The 20619-nt window shown below is 41.0% G+C and overlaps 1 protein-coding gene across 1 annotated transcript in view; it reads left to right on the top strand.

Annotated features, from left to right (window-relative positions):
• The window catches only part of LOC106085046 (uncharacterized), a 319563-nt gene that overhangs the window by 228423 nt on the left and 70521 nt on the right, over positions 1 to 20619 (top strand). The window contains 3 exon segments of the mRNA XM_059364246.1: positions 13201 to 13413; positions 17321 to 17395; positions 17725 to 18999. Of these exon segments, the coding sequence (XP_059220229.1) occupies positions 13201 to 13413; positions 17321 to 17395; positions 17725 to 18999 (1563 nt within the window).

Here is a 20619-nt window from a genome sequence, read left to right as displayed (position 1 = left end):
GCTACTACTCCGCATGGAGTAAGGGAAAAACCATACATTGAAACAACCTCGACAAGCTACACCACTCAAGCTACTACTGTAGGAGGATATCATATCGATCAAACCACACTGGAGCCCACAACTATGAGAGATTTGACCGTAGATAGGGAGTTCACAGAATATACAACTGACAAAACTTATCAAACTACAATGGAACCTACCACTTCTCGTCAAAGAGGTCCACAAGAAGAAGTTACAACAACTAAGGGATCATTTGAAGAATTTACGCCTACAAGTCGCGAAACAGATACAACAAGCTTCGGAACTACTACACCAGCTGGAGTTAAAGTGGACCAAGGAACTACTAAAGACTTGTTAACACCTGAGGAAAAACTTCACTCCACAACTACTTCAATGGCTCTTGTTACTGTAACAATTCCTGGCGACCGAAAAGTGACTACCGTTGAGGGCGTAGAGGAAGAAACTACTATTGGTGGTACTGAACCAAGCATGCCTAGTACAATTAGCGAAGAAACTACGTCTGGAAAATTCTATCAAGCCACTACCAGTAAAGATTTTATCGAAACCACGCTCAAGGCAGAGTCTAGCACTGCTCAGACAAAATCTACAGGTGAAGAACAAACCACAGTTTCAAGTTTAATGAAAGAAACTACCCTTTCAACTTCAGTGTCCAGTTTAGGTGTTGAAGACACCACATTAGAGGGTTTTAAAACTGAAGATTCAACAGCTAAAAGTTTAACAAAGCAGACACTACTTCCCGAGGAAGAGTCGACCGCTTCAATAGTTGGGGCAACTGAATCAACTACAAAAGAAAGTGTAACAAAGGATACCACAACAACTACTTCTGAATTGCTTACAACAATAAAACCAACAACTATTTACAGCGACAAGGATTTCGGAGAAGCTACCACAAGGTTAACAGACCTAACAGAAGAAACTTCAATAAAACCACTGGAGGAAATCACAAAGCTTCCCGGTGCCGAAACTACAACTACCGCGTTTGTAAGAACTATGGAAACAACCACTCAAAGTGATTATAATACAACTATAACAACAGAAAGAGGAGAAACTCCAAAGGAGGACACAACTCTAAGATCTATGGAAGCTTCAACCATATTGAGTGACATAGGAAAACCCTTGGGAAAAGAAACCACTCAAGATATACTGATATCGGAAGATGGAAGTAAAACCTCTCAAATTCCAACGGAGATAGGCATGTCAACCGAAATGTATCGTGGCTCAACAGAAGGTAGCATATCCACCACCGAAGAGGCTGTGACCAGTACCGATAAAGATGTACAAGACTTGGAGGCCACCACTAAAAGAGGAATGGAAAAAGTTTCCAACACAACAATTGAAGATTTTAAAGTGACAACCTCGAGAGAGGGAGTTGTTACTGTAACTTCAAGGGAATATGAATTCACCACTCCTGAACTCACCAAGTTTACAGAAGCGGCGGAAACCACAATTCCTACCCCTGAGGAAGACACAACTGGAAAAACAACACAAAGACCTACAATGGATATATCTTTCTTGCCAGAAGGAGAAACAACCACTGATGAATACGATGAAACCACCATTGTAGGAAAGGAATTTGGAGGAACTACAACAACTGCTGAAGCGCCTGCAACTAGGGAAACTTTCACAACTCCTACTGCTTTCAAACCCACCACTGAAATAGATGTGGAAATAAAGAAAGTTTCCAACACAACTGTGATATCAATGGAAACAACACCTTCCAGCTTTGAGGATACTGATATATATACTGCAAAAGTGGAAGAAATAACGCAGAAAGTTACAACAATGGACGGACTGACAAGCACAACTGTTCGATCTACTGAAGCTCCTGATAAAGAATCCACAATAAAAGCTACTGTCAAAGAGTTCAAACCCATGTTAACTACCACAACTCCCAGCAAAGAGGGTGTAAAGGATGATTCCACTATCGTAGCGATGGTAGATGAGATAACCAAAGCACCTACAATAAGTGGACAAGATGAAAAAACTCCCACAACTCACCAGGAAGATACAACACCTGAACCTTTTGGTGACGTGGAGGTGACAACTGCAAGAGGAGAAATGTTTTCCACAAAATATGGGGAAACTACAAGTACGACCAAATATGACCGAACCCCCAATAGAGATGTTGTATCCCCAACAACAGAGGAAACATCAATTGATTTGGATACAACTCCGAAAGGTGTTGAAACTACCATGAGTTCAACAGAACGAACAACTTACCAATTATCTGAAGAAGGAATAACAACTTTAGCTGATGTTACCAGTAAAACGCCGGTCCAGCAAACAACCGTAGTTTATCAATCAACGATAAATACGGCAACCTCTGCTGGCTCTATTGAAACCACGAAGTACGACCAAGTTTCAAAAGATGAAACCACTGCTTCAAGAGAACCTGTTGAGGAAACTACAGCGGTTTATCAATCAACCCAAGCGTACCCTTCAACAACGCTTGGAGAAACTATGAAAGAAACCACAATTGCGGAGTTGGAAACTATTGAGGAAATTACAAAGCCAACTATTGCCACAGATATCACCAAAGAGGGTACTTCAACAATATTTGGTAAGACAACGGGTATACCCTATATCACCACTGGTTTTCCTATCTTCAAATCTGATACGACAGAGACAGCAATGATAACCGAGGAAGAACAAACAACCTCCAGTAGAGATGAAGGAACAACAGTTAAAGATTTTGTTACCAGACCACAGGATACAACCACTTCGGGATTTGGGCAAAAGATTGAAACAACACCAGAATATGGCAAATCAACTATAGTGCCTATGGAAATAGTAACTAGTACCGATGAAGTAACTCAAATAACTCCTAAGAGACCTGAGTATAAAGAAACCACAACTGTTGAATTTATGGAAAAGACCACGAGTCGGTATGAAACCACACCAGAATATGGTAAACCAACTATGATTCCCATGGAAATAGTAACAATAATCGGCGAAGAAACAGAAATGTCTACCAAAGGCCCTGGCCCCATTGTAGAAACAACAAAACCAGAAATAAATTACACCACAAAAGTTCCGGATTTGAAAGAAAAAGTGGCAGAAACTTCTTCATATAGACCAATTACAACTGTAGGATATGATACAACAATAAAATATGGCAAAACTACAGGCATTCCCTATATTACAATTCCAGCTATGCTGGATAGTACCACTGTAGCTGGGGATGAATTAAAAGTGACAAGTGAGTCTGCTATAACTTCGAAACCTGGTAAAGGTTACAAATATGATAAGCCAGACATGGCTTTTGAGATACCAACATTGAAGCCGGGTTCAGAAAGTGATGAAGGACAGACAACACAAGTATACGATGATACTGAAAGGTATACAACTCAACCAAGTAGTGATCTGCCATTAAGTACTACACCTAAGTACACGGAAACTACTGTAAGAACATTGCAAGAAGATATCACCACTGTTAGTCAGCCAACTGAAGTTTCCAGACAAACAACTGTGGGATCTACTGAAATTCCTATTGATTCTAAAGATTATACAATAGAAGGAGAAACATCTACACTCACAATTGACTCCAAATTTACCACAACAGCAACTGAAAAATCAGATACTGATATCGCAACAACAGGATACCCAGTAACAGAGAAATTCGATACTACTACCCAAAAGGAAACACCAACAAGAGAATATCCTGTAGAAATAACCACGGAACCTGCAATTATCTTCGAAACAATTCCTCCTGGCTTTGAGATGGATAAAGACAGCATCACCATGAAAACTCCTCTAATGGATAAGGAAGTTCCAGTTACACCCAAATCTTCCACTCCTACTTCAGCTGCAACTGAAGCAACAACTACAAAGGAATTCAAAACAGAGTCTATTGAAACTACGTTATCGGGATTAACGAAGGAAAGAACTACATCTGTTCCATCAGCAACTTCAATACCAGAATTAACAACAGACAAGTATGAGAAGACTTCCGTTGCCTTACCAGCCACAGAAGCAACCACTAAGAAGTTGACAACTACAGAAAGTTTAACAACTGATACATCTAAAAGAACTACCTTAGGTACGTCAGCAACAAGTGAAGCCACAATGACAACTATGCAAGCAGTTACTGAAATATCACCCACCCTCGGAACCACAGAGCTCGCTTCCAAGTCTGAGATAACCACCACTGGAAACGAGGCAACAACACCGAAGGTACGAGTGACAACAACCAGTAGCTCAGTTGAAACAGAATCGGAACCTTCCGACATGGAATTGATAACAACCAAAGCTCCATTAGATATTGGAACTACCATAACAGTTGAAGAAGAAATGGTCAAAAAGTTGGAAACTACAACTGGCAGACTGTCAACAGACATGACAACAGAAAAGATTTATGATGTCACAAAGATGTCTACAACCGAAATGACTTTCGAGAAAGACTCATTCACCAAAAGTGGAACTACCAAAGGACCAACTGAAACCACGGATTATTCGGAAACCACTCAAAAGGAAATACCAGATGTGACACCAACAACGTATGAATATGAAGCCACACAGTCTACAGACAACTTCGAAACCACTGAAACTCAAATTTCAGCATCAAAAACAACTACCGAAAAAGTAACAACGGCTGAAGGTGGAACCATCACAACAAAAAAATCGGAAATAACCACCGAAAAAGTGACAACAATCGAATATCCGAAGAAAGTATCAGAAATGACTACCAGCAAAATTATAACAATGGAAGATGAAACTACCATTCGGCCACTTGAAACCACTAAATATGCCGAAACTACTCCAAAGAAAACCTATGATACAACTTCAGAAACTGAAAAAACCACACAGTCCACGGACAAGTTGGAAGCCACTGAAACTTCGGCAGGAGTATCGGAAGTAACTACCGAAAAATTGAAAACAACTGAAGGTGGAACCACTATTACACCACTTGAAACTACTAAATATCCCCAAACTACTCAGAAGCAAATGCAGGATATAACTTCAGCAACTGAAGATTATGCAACTACACAATCCACCGAAACTCAAACGATGACAGTTACACCTGAAGTGAGCGCTACATCAAAAATAGTACCGGAAATAATCACGGAAGGTGGAACAACCTTTAGGCCAATTGAAACCTCCAAATATCCTGAAACTACTCAGAAGGAACTATATGATATTACCTCTGCGACTGAAGAAACCACAAAGTCCACCGACGAATTCGAAGCCACTGAAACTTCAACGGGAGTATCGGAAAGAACTACCGAAAAATTGAAAACAACTGAAGGTGAAACCACTATTAGACGCAAAACTACTCAGACGGAAATGCAAGATATAACTTCAGTAACTGAAGAATATGCAACTACACAATCTGTCGAAACTCAAAGGATGACTTCGAAAACAGTTACATCTGAAGTGAGCACTACTTCAAAAATAGTACCGGAAATAGTCGCAGAAGGTGGAACAACCTTTAGACCATTTGAAACCTCCAAATATCCTGAAACTACTCAGAAGGAACTATATGATGTAACTTCTGCAACTAAAGAAACCACACAGTCCACCGACGAGTTTGAAGTCACTGAAACTTCAACAGGAGTAACGGAATTAACTACCGAAAAATTGAAAACAACTGAAGGTGGAACCACTGTTAGACCACTTGAAACTACTAAATATCCCCAAACTACTCAGAAGGAAATGCAAGATATAACTTCAGAAACTGAAGAATTGGCAACTACACAATCTGGCGAAACTCAAACGTTGACACCGAAAACAATGACAACCGAAGAGGGAACTACTCCAAAAATAGTACAGGAAATAATCAAAGAAGCTGGAACAACCGATAGACCAATTGAAACCTCCAAATATCCTGAAACTACTCAGAAGGAACTATATGATGTCTCCTCTGCAACTGAAGAAACCACACTGTCCACCGATGAATTTGAAACCACTAGAACTATAAGCAGCGCAAAGGAAATAACCACTGAACAATTAAAAACAATTGAAGGTGGAACCACTATTAGACCTCTTGAAACCACTAAATATTCCGAAACTACTCAAAAGCAACTACCTGACATGACTTCAGTAACTGAAGAATATGAAACCACGCCAACTGCATACGAGTTTGCCACAACTGAAACAATTACATCAAGAACTTTCACCGAAAAAGTCACAACGATTGAAGGTGGAACCACATTTAGACCACTGGAAACTACTAAATATACTGAAACTACACCAAAGGATATACATGATATTACTCAAGCAACTGAGAAATATGAAACCATAGTTCCAATAACAGAAAAAGTAACAACTGAGACCTTCATTAAACAAGATATGACAACTGTAGGTCCAGCTACTTTAGATGAGAAAACAACAATAGAGTCAACCACTTTGAAAATACCAACAACTACCCCACAAGGAAGTATTGCCACAGAGAAACTGCTCACAAAAACACCAGTAGAGTCTTCGACAATGTATTACGATGAAGGTACTACAGCATCTTCAGTCTCAATAAAACTCCAAACTGATATGGCAACTGAATCAACTGAACTTCCCGAAATGTCTACAGTGCCTGATGCACAAGACCAGTCAACCGAATCGACTTTATCCAAAATTACCCCGGATCGGACCTCGTTACCACATAAACCAACTACTGAAATGCCTGAGGAGAGGCGTACTCTTTCTCCAACAACAGATACAACTCCTTCTGAAATAGATGCTACTACTCAGGCGGCATCTCATACCAAAATTCCAAAGGAAGGAATGATAGAATACGAAACAACAAGCCAAATTTTAGAGGAGGGCTTCACAGAAATCGCAGCACCATCAACAATGCCTACTGTAACAGAAACTCCTACGGTTGCTGCAGAAATCTCTACACTACCAACTGAGACCACTCAAAAACTCACTACACTAACTGAATCATTTGAAAAATCAACAGAAAGTTCAATAACCACTAGAATTCCATTAGAGGATATTGTAAAAGAAGGAGAAGAAGTCACAAAATCATACGAAACTAGCATTGGGACAACAACAAGACTGTCTACGGAAACGACAACATCTGGGCAGGACTCCACAACACCCTTCGCCGATGAAACTTCCACCAAGCCTACAGATACTTTGCAATACAAAACAACAAAATCCAGTACAACCTACACCGAAACTTCACCTACAACTCCCACAATCGAAAGTTTTTCCACCGAGATATACTCGACCGAAAGTATACCAAAGGAGAGGATACCAACAACATTGCCCACCCCCATTGTCACAGAAGACACTATCCATAGACTTCCCACAACTACAACATCCTATGTCATGACAATACCCACAAAAACCACATTGACCTCTTCTACAACAGAGGAGATACCATATAAGGAAACAACTCCAACTCCATATAGTACTGAAACTGAATACCCAACATACGAAACAACTGAAGAAATTCGAACTGCTATTACCGATGAACAAGGTAGAGCTAAGGATACTACACCAACACTGCCAACATTTGAACAAACCACAACTCTGAAAGACAAAAACATTCCTATTCTAACGACCCAGACCCCATCGGGCGTAGAATTGGGTAATGTAACTGAAATGACAGGTACAACAGAAATTCCATTAAAACCTGTGACTATGGATGAAACAAGTGCAGATGTTCAAACCTCTAGACCAACGACAACTAAAGAGACTGAAACTCAGACGACTACAAAGTATACTATTAGTTCTACCACTTCTAAATTAACCGAAACTATTTCGGAACAGACGACAGAAACATCTACAATTCAATTAGAAGAACAGGAAGGTTTGACCACAGAAAGTATCATAGAAACTTCGTCCAAAATGTTTGTTACCACAAAGGAATCGCCAGAAATTTCAGAGATTACAACAATATACCCGTATGATAAATCCAAAACAGATACAACTTTAGCTCCAACACCAGGGCAAGAAATTCATAGCTCAACATTAGAGGCCCTAACTACAGAGTCAACACCTAAAGAGACAACCATTAGTTCACAAACCACAACATCCAGGGATCTGGAATTCGAAAAAACCACAGTTTATGGCAAAACTACAGGCATACCATACATAACGACTACTCCGCTTACTGAAGTCATCAACAAAACTACTTCCCAAGCTTATGGTATAGATGAAAGTACAAAGATTTATGATAGGACTGAAGCTCCACAAATATCAACAACAGTGACCGGACAAGGGCAAGGAATCACAGAAATACCTACGGCAACAGACTCTCGTAAGGAGCAAACTGAGGCAGTTACATTAACTAGCAGTGAATCAACAACAGCAACAGAAGCCTCTTCTCCAAAAGAAATAACGAGACTCGAGGGAGAAGCTACAACAGAGACTCCACTAGAATTTGCAACTAAGCAAATCAAGGAAGACTCAATGGAGGAAACAGAAATTCCCATAACTACTGAAACCGAAACTATAGCTCCTGCAGGATATGATTCTAGCACACCAAGTTTCCACACAAAACCTTCTATTTATTACCCTATGACTGAGGTCACAATGGAACCTACAACTGAGCAACCAATAGAGAGTAAGGTAAAAACTGAAGTTCCACTTACTGATGTTCCAGAATTGTCTACTGAAACTGTAGGCCTTGTCACAGAACCGACAACAATGGCAGGGGGTACATTGAAACCCCTTGATGAAACAACCAAACTAACGACGGACATTGAAGGCTCCACACCCAAGATATTTGAAATGGCTACCACTGCTGGTACTCCAAAAGAAACTACTGAAATGCCTTCGGAAGGTTTGACCACAGAGGTATTCAAAGATTTAGATACAACTCCGCCCACAACTATTACAGAAAAGCCAGTTAAGGAATTCACCGAATATTCTGAGCAAACAACACCAATTACAACGGGAGGTATGATTACTCAGCCCTCCGAATCTCCATCTACCGATATTCCCAGCATAACCATTGAACCAGAAGCTCCTGAAAATATGGTTACACAAGAAATAGTTACCGAATTGCCAAGTTCCACAGAAGCATTCACAACAATTACTGCAATACTGGAAAACACAAGAGTACATCAGAAGGATTTATCTACCGAATTTGACCTTTACACCACTCCAACTTCAACTAAAGTTCCTGAAGTCACTGAAGCCACCACAAGGTATGTAGGTGATTCTACCACAGTAAGAAGAATTGCAACAACTACTGAATCATCTGACACCACGAAAACTTATACTGAAAGTGACGAAGAACTATATACAACTTCTAGCCCAACTGTGCTTCCTACAGCTGCTGAATCATTTAGACCGTCAATATCAACTGCCACCAGCACCGAAACTACTGCAGGTGTTGTCACTACCGAAACCTCTACAATGTTAGTTGAAGAATCCACCGACAGCCAAAAGCGAACCAACATCCCTGAAACTTCTGCAGGTTTTGTGACTACTGAAGCCTCTTCAATGTTAGGTGAAGATACCACCGAGAGTCAAGAGCAAACCACAAGTACTACATTCAAATCTTCAACAGATACAATAGAAAGTAAAACACGTGTACCCGGAATAACAACTGAAACTACTGCTAAAGTACCAACTGTAACTGAACCATCCGAAACTGTGGCAACAGAAACAACGGAAAGTACTACTCAAGAAGGAGTTGAAGTTTCATTTACAACCCAACCCAGCAAGATTTACGAATCGACTGGGCAAACAATAACAGTAAAACTAAAACCGACCACAATAACATCTCTGACATCAACAGAAACTGAAATTCCTATTGGATTAGATACAACTCCAACCACAGTAGTAAAACCGGGAGAAACTGAAACATCGACCAAGATTTCCACTGAGCCATATGCAAGAACCACTCTGGGAACTGACACAACAGTTAGTGTGGAACCCAAAGTCGTAGGAACTACTGAGTACTATGACACTCAAACCGATTCCACTCGCTCAGATATTACAGAAGTTACTGAAGAATTAGAGACAGTACCGCCAGATGGTCAACCGACTATTAAACCCGCCCTGAAGACTATAACTCCACTTAGCGAAAAATCGACAACAATGAGTGCAACTAAAACTCCTGTAGAACAAACTACCAGACCTGGAGAACTTGATACAAGTCTATCCGATATTAGTTTAACAACAAAGTCCGGTTACCAAGATGTCACCGCAACTACTGAAGGTATAAGAGGATATACAACTGAAGCCGAAATTGAGGCTACAACAAAGTCTGGCTCTGAAGAGGTGACTGCAACAATTGGTGTAACTGGAAAATCTACAACAGAACCAAGCAAAACTACTGTTCCTGAGGAGGCAACAGCGGTCCCATCTGAAATCACAGAAACTCCTCAAGGAAAAGTTACAGAACTTGAAACAAGCACACTTGCAGAATTGACAACTCCTAAATCAGCGACTGATATTCAACAAAAAACTACAGAAACTTCAGAACTCGAAGCCACTACGTTGGCTATGACCACCGAACCTTCAGAAGATTCAATAAACCTAACAACAAAAACTCCTATCGATATGGAAACAGGTGTCAGCACTAAAGAAACTTCTGATATATATCCAAAAGATACTACCGTAGCTTCTTCTGAAACTCCAGATCTTGAAAAGACCACTAAATTACCCATGGTAGCCGGTGTTGAAACTACAACTACCAAGAAATACTACGTTGGACCTTATACAGATGTTACTGAAACTTCTGAGCCTGGAAAGTACACACCAACGGAATTGATTCCTGATGTTGAAAGCACAACGCCCTCATTAACTGAAACTTCCAAAGTTTTTGAGACAGATGAAATTCCAACCACTGTATCCTCTAAAGATGTGACCTTTGCAGTGGAGTTATTGCCATCAAGCACAATGACAGTTCTTGAGAGTGTGACCACTACCAAACTCGAATTAGCTACCGAAAGTCCCATTGTTAGTGAAGAGGATGAAGTTTACAAAACTACTCAGATCTCTTTGAGTACGCAAGATACAACCAAGTCGCCTGTTGGTAAAATAGTTACCCCCTCGAACTTCACCACTATGCCTTATGACCAAACTACAGAATCAGTAACTAAAGTTTTTATTGTTACGCCGGAGTCGAGTACAGCCAATACAACCATGTTCATTGAACTTGAAACCACCAACTCCACAACTGCTTCACCTTATCTGCCAACAAGCACTGCCATATCTGGTGACAGACAAAATACAACCGAACTGCCAATTTCAGTGACCACCGATAGCATAAAACGTTTCGATTTAACCACTCTAAGTACCATGGTGGGTAAAGATACCACCATAGAATCCTTTGTGCCATCCGTAACTACTCCCAGGTTTGATTTTACTACGGCCAAGACGACGGACCTGACCACTGAACTATTTTTACCTGCCAACAAATCGGACATTTGCTGTATTACGGACTATGACTGTGCGGACGATGAGACTTGCATTGGGAGGAATTGTGCCAAACCCTGTAACTTTTACAAGAACATTTGCCATCGTTATAAGCCCATATACACTGTATGTCATACCCTTAATCATACGCCCATGTGTTTCTGTCCACACGTACTAGCCGATCCAACAGCCAGTGATTGTCACATCATTGCAGGTAACTGAACCAAACATCACCTGTGTGTGTGTTTTCTAGTACAACTACCAACCTACCTACCTACCTACCTAGCAACCTACAAAAACATTTTCCTGGAATGCAAACGATATTCATCTTAAAATTGGAAGAGCTCTCCTCTAGACTCTGATGTTGTGTTATGCGAGGGGTTTATGGTTCACATACGAATGAAAGTCAATGATGTGTTATGTTCTCGGTCTCAGGCGAACAAACACACCGTATGACTTGGTGGAATGAGATCGTCATCATCTATTGTGGCTCAGCATTGCGGAACACAAAAAAAAAAAATTCTACACAAACACACAAGCATACGTCATCACACACACCACACACGCATCATTCAAGGATGTCTTGTTGTTTCCTGCATCAAATACATGTATACTCCCCCCTCTCTCTATCTCTGTTGATCTGTGTTTTCGGCACATTTACTTCTACGCTCGCTCTTTTCCTATGACTCGCTCTCTGTATTCTGGTGTCACACTGTATGATGAATGAATGAATGAAAACACTCGATACACTCTTTTTTTTCAGCCACAATGTCCTTCATTCATTGGAATTCATTTTGTTTACATCAAGGCTCGTCTTTATATTGTCTCCCTGTCCCTATGTAGCCTTCTCACTCGCTCTCTATGGACGTCATGTTTTGAAGAGCAAAAACTGTGTTTTCTGCCATATTCTGCATGTTTAGCCAAAGGACATTCTCACTATGTGTGTTTGCCACTCTTTATCTCCCTCCCTTCAGCAGTTTTGTGTCTCTTCTTAATGGTTCAGCAGCTAAACTTTCATGATGTTGAAGGTTCACTTCACCTTGCCTATGTCTCTCTCTCTCTCTCTCTCTCTATGTCTCTCCCTGTTGAATGTTTACCAACAAAACAATGTCTATTTGTAGCACGTTCTTTGATATTTTATGTGTTTTAGTGTTTAAGGATTTGTACAAACTGAAAGGATTTGATGAATGCGCATGTTAAGCTTTAGTGACTTGAAAGCTCAAATCCTTATACGTTTAAGACTGAATGCTAGTTTATAGAAATTTTCCCCAACTTCCCCAGAAATATTGACTTAGATCAAACTTTCAGCCACACTCTGTAAATATTTCCTGTAAATAATTGTACATTTTTATTTAGTTGTAGTCTTGTAGAGCTTTACTAACCTAATCTGGAGTTTGTTTGGGCATTTGGTTTTGGCATCGTATAATGTAAGAGCTTTTCTCTTTCACCTAGTTTTAAGAGTCTGTATGTACATACGTAGTTAAGCTTAAGCATGTTAGCAGCATGTGTATATGTTGTGTATGCCATTGATAAGTTTTGCTAATCCCTTAATCAAATCTATCAACAACCATAAAGGAAAACTAACTAACCAACAAAAAACTAGACAAAGATTAGAAAAAATCATTTAAATAAAAGAAAATAAATTTTAACCCCCGCTCTGAGAATCAAATTTAAAAAAGCATTTAAAATTTGTTTAATTCAATATGAAAATCCCTTGTCATTTGTTCATTTTAAAAACAAGAATGCTATGAATGTCTTAGTTATATTTTTGTCCCCATTTTGCCTCTAACTGCTTTGAAACTAATCCGTTTTTTTTTTTGTTTGCTTTCTCTCAAAATTTCGATTTTGTTAACCCCTATACAGAAATTGGCTGCGCTTCCAATTCCGATTGTCCAGCTCAAAAGTCTTGCATAAATTCCATTTGCATAGATCCCTGCTCACTGGCCAATCATTGTGGTCCCCAGCAAGAGTGCAAGGTGATTGAACATCAACCAGTGTGCTCAAGACTTTGCGAGTGTCAACGCAAATCGGATTGTCCTGCAGGTCTGGAGTGTGATGGCTGTGAATGCCGTGAAGGTAAGTAAATCACTTTAGCTAGTTCATAGACACAGAGTTTGATTGCGCTGAGTATTATATACCGAACTAGGGGGAATTTCTCTTTAAATGATCTCATACGGGCCACACTTGGCAGACATATTGCTAATCAGAACAAATTTGCGTTTTTGCTTGACTCGGAGAAAATTCTTTCCTACGTAAACTGGATTAAGGGCGTCAATGCCAGTTTCACACAGTGAGTCATTGACTTTCGTGAGCCTTTTCAGTATTTGGCATAGTGTGAACTTCTAGCCGATGGAGGAATTATCCACTGATTGACATTAGATTTCAATCGTTCACAGTTCTTTGTTCCCCGAATCCCCATGTTTTTAAAGAAAACTATAAAAAAACATGATTTTTCGTTTTGTTTCTATTTCGAGACGAGCTCAATGATTGGAGATTTTTGCAATAGAAAAGGAAAGCCAGAGATCACAACACACACTAACCACTATGGGAGTTTCGTTGCGTCATTTGGTTAGAATAACACATCGGTCATATTTGGTGTGGAGGCTTCAAGCGCCATACATTGGTAGGTGGTACTTATATCGAATATACCGCAAAAACGTCTCACGAATGTAAGTACGACACTGTTCTTTTCCACCGCATGTATATTTCTTTGTAGTGATCGACTTTTTCTCTATGCGACAACTTGGCTTCCATTGTATACACATGTCATTTGTGTGCAACTTTAGGAAGTTGTATTGATGGCTTGGAACGCTAATTTCACAATTTTTCGTTTGTTTCCCTTTCGAGACGAGCTCAATGATTGCAGATTTTTGCAATGGAAAAGAAAAACCAGAGATCGCAACACACACCAATCACTATGGGATGCGTTTCGTCATTTGGTTGGAATAACTCATCGGCCAAAACATGGTTGTGGAGCTGGGCCAGTAATCTGTCCTTGTTGAAAATACCGAATACTCAAAAAAAAAAAAACAATGAATGAAAAAAGAGATTCTCTTAAAAAAGAAGATTTTTTAGTGGGGATTAGATGATCGAGCACATAATTTTTTCATGTCAGGGTCTAAAGGAGTACAGGCTCCTCGCCGAATCCGAATCTTTACGCTCCCTCTGAGTATATGCCTTCCGATCTTAGATATCTTGCAGATGTACCTCTAAGAAATCTCCGCTCGGTAAGAACGAGGGATACGATAAAGTTCTCCAGCTGCTTCCAGTGAGCTGGACTAAAATTACCGTTAGCATCCGCACTGTCAACAATAGCCACCATCTGACTCGTCCTATCCCATGCTATCGACCAACCAATAAAGCATATGTTTTGGGCGTCTCCTTTGTGGCTTCATTCCTAATTTGAATCTTACCCCCTGAAGTGCCCCTTCTATCCGCACCTATCGGACTGACGAGGTCACCTCTGTCACTCCCCCAATGAGTTTATTCGGTCTCTTCTACGCCGCTGGTTGATACTTTTTGGTTGATCTATTCCACAACCCATGGTAGCCGGTTGCATGTACCGGATTGACCCAATGTTGTGCTTCATCGGCTAGGGCTGCTGCCTCAGTGTACATGTTCGTTCTTTTTTCGTCATGGGAGAGGCACATCCCCGTGAGCCTTCTCCGCACACTTCTGGTCCGTACCGGCATTGACAAGAACTCCCGACTCTGGTTCTGTTAGGTTTGCCAGAACCGCCTCCATCCGTGGTCGGTGTCGGTGAGGTGTAACTGGTGCACAGAGGCGCATTTCCGGTCTTGCTCTAGCCTTACGTCACTACGGGAGTCGCACTAAATATATTGCAGAGTGCTCGTAGAAAACAGTGGGTCACAAGCGTTGTCGTTGTCATCGTCATCGTCGTCGCCTTCGGCGTCGGCCTATGTCATCTCACCGCAACAGCAGCACCCCAGCCCCAATTTTGCCTGACCAGTGCCGGGAAGTGTATTTTTCTTGCAATTGAAGTGTAATGGTCTCCGAGGCAAGATCGACGAGATAGTAGATTTTAGGAGTCGGAAGAACATGTTGCAGCGGCTCAGAAGACAAAACTGACCAACACTTGCAGCCTGACCTGTTGTCACGTATACAATGTGCTACTTAAGGATCGCTTAAGGAACCAACTCGCCTGCGCTTGGTGCTAGTAACCTCAACATGGAATATACGGAAATGACAGTCAGGTCCGATTCTGCCGAGATAGAGCTATACAACGCGTACATATCATCGGTTGGTAGTTATGTTCCAAATAATGTCCAAGTTTACACGCCTGACATACATGGTCTACTGTCTGGCTATATTCGGTATTTATGGCATTCTACACCATATTCAGTATTTATGGCATTCTACACCAGGTAACGACCAGCGGGGCCTAGCTTTGGCAGAGCAGATTGAAGGCACCACGTTCTGCACGGTGAATGAAGATGCCCCCACTAGCATAACTATGAGGCGCAGCAGCTAGCCAGACATTTCCAATGCGTCGCCTGCTCTCCGCCGTAGATCAAGATTTTCGCCAAGCCGTCGAAAAGCCTCGGCTTCGTTCACTTGCTGCCAGACTCTCTCACTTCAGCCGTTGCTGGTACTACTGCGGCTGATCCAGGACCCCAGGACCCCTCCGCCTAAACGTGCTATGGGCTCCTTGTCAGACGAGCCACCAAAAATGGCTTTCATTGATTTCACTAGTGATGGGAGAGCTGCAATCATCCTGGCAGTCTCTCTAACAGCGCACCGTGCGAAGAAGTATACGCCCCTGATCGTCCGCATTATAGGTCCAGCATGTGCACCACCTTACCCCAAACGTCCTGTGAGCCCCTTGTCAGACGAGTCACCAGAAATTGATTTCTTTGATCCCACCAATGATGGGAGAGCTGCAATGTTACTGGCAGTCTCTTTAACAGCGCACTGTGCGAAGGAGTATCCGATCGTCCACAGAGGGAGATTGGGCCCAGTATTTCCTCTCGTGACAAAGAAGCGATTTTCAGTTGAGCTTGGTGAGCGTTCTCTCACTTTGTATATGGTCGTTCTCGATCTTGCCGACGTTTCTTCATCCTTTGCTTTTTTGGCCTTAAATTTCGGAAATATCGAAATCCACGACCTCCGATTGCCTGGTAGCCTCCTGATTTAGCTGATCCCACCCGAGAAGGCGTGTTTGCTGGCGCGGTGTCGTGTATTGGTTTGGGTGGAGAGGGTTCCTGCTTTGTATGATGCTAGCTCTTCTGAAGAGGCAACTGAGATCACTGTTATCTCCAGATACTCGTCAGACAAGGTCAGGTCTATCATAAAACCTGCAGTAACTCTCTCCCCAAGATGCTTTACCACGGGTGGCCGCAAGGGAGGGAGTCTGCCACCACCGTCGAATTTTTAAGCAATTTAAGCCCCTACATAGCGTCAAGATTGTTCCTCGGTAGAGGTTACAATCTGAGCTTACCTAAGTAGCTAAGACGGCCAGCCATAGTTTTTTATTTATTGTTCTTAAGCTGGGGATTTTATCCTATTTAGGCTGGACGATTACTTCGTCATAGTACATGCGTCATAGTTCATTCAGTTTTGCAGACCCCTAGACCTTTCAGAATAACTAATTCGCTGTCCTTGCCCCTTAGTGGTATTATAAGGTCCACTGCTTAGCGGACTGGTGCAAATCTCTCTTCTGTTAGGTACTTTAATTGGCCTTTTATGATGTTCATCCATAGGTGTGGAGATAAAATGCCGCCCTAATGTCATGAGACCCAAATTTTATCCACATATTTCTTGGCATCTGGCTTATGCAGTCTCTAATGGCCCGTTACTGATCTAAGAGTTGGATGTTTAACTCCAAATGAATATTTACTTAAAAAAATTATACCTTCGTATTTGTTCAATCCTCTTTTATAACGAATTATGCTCAAACTTTTCGTAGCTTTGGTTTGTTTGTCATACCATAAAATATTCTTTTTTATATTTTTCCCCTCATTAGCTTTCCGTACTCCTGGCTGTGAACACTGCGATCATGGTTATCATTGTGATCCAACAACAGGAGCCTGTATCAAGGGTAAGTCATATTCACAATTTCAATGGCACTTGCAAACAACGCTAACTCTAACACCAACAACGGTAAAACATTTGGTTGAATATAAAATTTTTACTAACCCTTTGGAAGAAAAAAAAACTAATTTTGATTAAAACAAAAAAAAAATCATTCTAAAAAATCATCAACAATTAACATGAAAATACTTAATTTAACAATTTTTAACTTGTACATAATTTATATTTTGTATATATGTTCTTTCCCCTCGGACAACTCAAACGATTACCCCTCCAACAATAAATCAAAATCCTGTGTATATATGATTAATAAACCACAAAAAACTCCCTCTAAAGATAAGACAATCATAACAGCCAACACCACCACCAAATTAACCACAACTAGTACTAGTACAACAACAAGTACTACCACCACAACAACACCTAAAATAACCACTGACATTGAAACGAGCACCCAAAAATCCTCTGGCACCACAACAACCACTGCCACAACTGCAAGCAGTGGTACTACGCTAGGCACAGCAACAACCTCTAGTACCACAACACAAAAATCTAAGACCACCAAAAAGGAGGATGATGAGCACGAAAGTTTTGTAACAAGTACAACGGTAAAGCCCATAGAGAGCACTACTGAATCATCAGCGCCCAAGGACATAGAAACCACCACACCTATGAAGACGGGACCTCCCAAGACCTACCGTGATGGTGATAATAATATAACGGATACAACGGCAGGTGAAGTGCCTACCTCTACAACCCCTGCCTCATTGGTGACATCTTCGACCACTACACAGCGAGGGGAAGATGTTAAGGGACCATTTGATTATCCCACCACACCCAAGATGAAAACCACTCGTATTGACACTTCTCGCGAAGAAGAGTATTATAATTTCACCACCACCACAGGCACTTCAACAACGCCCAAATACGATAGCTCTACTTTCCCGGTTATTATGGTCACCGATACGACTAAACCTGCCGATAATTTCACCACTCAAACTCCACCAGAGGCTATGGATAAGACCACCATGTTCCCTGTTATCACACCAGAATCCACAAAACCCACACGCGAGCCACCCACTGTGGCCGCCACTACATTGACTGCTCCACCCGAAATGGTGGGCGAAGACTTGACCACCACAGCTCCCGAGACTACTAGCCCTCCAACTTCCACAGTGCCATTGATGGTGGAAATTGAGAGAACAACCACAGTCAAACCTAAGGTAGTGGATGAAATGAGCTCTACCATGTTCCCAGTGATTACCGAGAAGGTAACCTCCATTCCTGAGATACCCGGTACCACTATGCTAATGGAAGATGTGGTGACTAGTAGCACTGAGCCCAGCAGAGTCATCAATCAAACTAGCATAACAATGGAGCCAGAGTTGATAACAACCACGATCCCGAACGATACGAATTACACGTCCACCAGCACCACCCCTACCAGCAATACCACAGTAACAAGCATAACCACAACCAGCACAATGATCACCATTATTAACACTACTTGTACAGTTCATACTAATTGCGCCCCTAATCAATTGTGTGTTATGGGACAATGTCGAAATAAGTGTCGTGGTGATGGCACCAATGAGTCCAATTGTGTCAAAGGTATAGAAAAACAGCATAGATCTTTTTATTTATTCTCTAGGAATTATTAATTTTAAATATTTGAGATCGATAAAATATTTTTATATCCTCCACTATGGGAAGGGGGTATAATTATTGCGTCATTACGTTTCTAACATCTCGAAATATTCGCCCAAGACCCCATAAAGTATATATATACATATCTGTCTACCTGTTCGTCCGAGTAAGGCTGGGGTAGGGTTTCGAATGAGTAAGACTAGGGGCCCGAAATTTTACACAAATACTTCTTATTAATGTAGGTCCTTTGGGGTTGTAACTGGGCCAAATCGGTCCACGTTTAGATATAGCTCCCATATAAACCGATTTCCGGAATATACTTCTTAAGCCTCAAGAAAGTGCAATTGTTATCCTATTTAGCTGACATTTTGCACTATGACTTTTTCTATGACCCTCAACACTTGTACCGAGTTTGGTACAAAGCGGTACAAAACCTAATGTAGCTCCCATATAAAAGGATCTCCCGAAAAAATTTTCTTCTTGAGCCTCTATAGGGCACAATTTGTATCCAAGCATATAAAAAATCCATGGGGATGTCTTGCCATAACCTCCCATTATTTCTTTTAGTTTCTGCCTATAAAGAGAAACCATCCAAAGAACTAGAAAAATGAGATCCATGGTCGAGGGTTTCAAAATTCGGCCCAACCGATCTTAACACCATCTTCACTTAAGTTTTAACATCTTACTCTGAGATAAGAATATATAATAGAGTATTTTTATACCTTCCACCATAGAATCGGGGTACACTAATTTCGTCATTCTGTTTTTAACCCATTTAAATATGGATCTGACAAAATTATATATATTCTTGATTTAGTCCTGTCCGTCCGTCCATCTGTCTTTCGAAAGCATGCTAACTTTCGAAGGATTAAAGCTAGGCGCTTGAACGAATTTTGCACAAATATTTCCTATTTGTGTAGGTCGATTGGGATTGTAAATGGGCTATATCGGTCCATATTTTGATATAGGTGCCATATAAACCAATCCTGGATCATGATTTCTTAAGCTTCTAGAGGGCGCAATTTTTTCCGATTTGACTAAAATTTTGCACTAGGTGTTTTGTTTTAACTTCCAATAACTGTGCCAAGTATGGTCCAAATCAGTTCAAAACTTTATATAGCGCCCATTTAGACCGATCTCGGATCTTGCCTTCTTGAGCCGCTAGAGGGCGTAGTTATTATCCGATTTGGCTGAAATTTTTCACGAAGTGTTTTTTAAGACTTCCAATAGCTCTGCCGAGTATGGTCCATATCAGTTCAAAACTTGATATAGCTCCCATTTAAACCAATCTCGGATCTTGACTTCTTGAGCCGCTATAGGGCCCAGTTACTATCCGATTCGGCGGAAGTGTTTGCACGAAGTGTTTTGTTATAAATTCCAATAACTGTGCCGAGTAAGGTTCAAATCGGTTCACAAACTGATATAGCTCCTATATAAACCGATTTCGAATCTTGGGCACTTAAGCCGCTTGACAGCGTATTTCTTTTCCGATTTGGCTGAAATTTTGCACGAAGTGTTTTTTATGACTTCTAATAACTGAGCCAAGTATGATTTAAATCGGTTCCTGATATAGCTCTCATTTAA

The sequence above is a fragment of the Stomoxys calcitrans genome, chromosome 3 (genome assembly GCF_963082655.1).
Source record: "Stomoxys calcitrans chromosome 3, idStoCalc2.1, whole genome shotgun sequence".
NCBI lineage: Eukaryota > Metazoa > Arthropoda > Insecta > Diptera > Muscidae > Stomoxys > Stomoxys calcitrans.
This window is presented reverse-complemented; position numbering and strand designations above follow the sequence as displayed.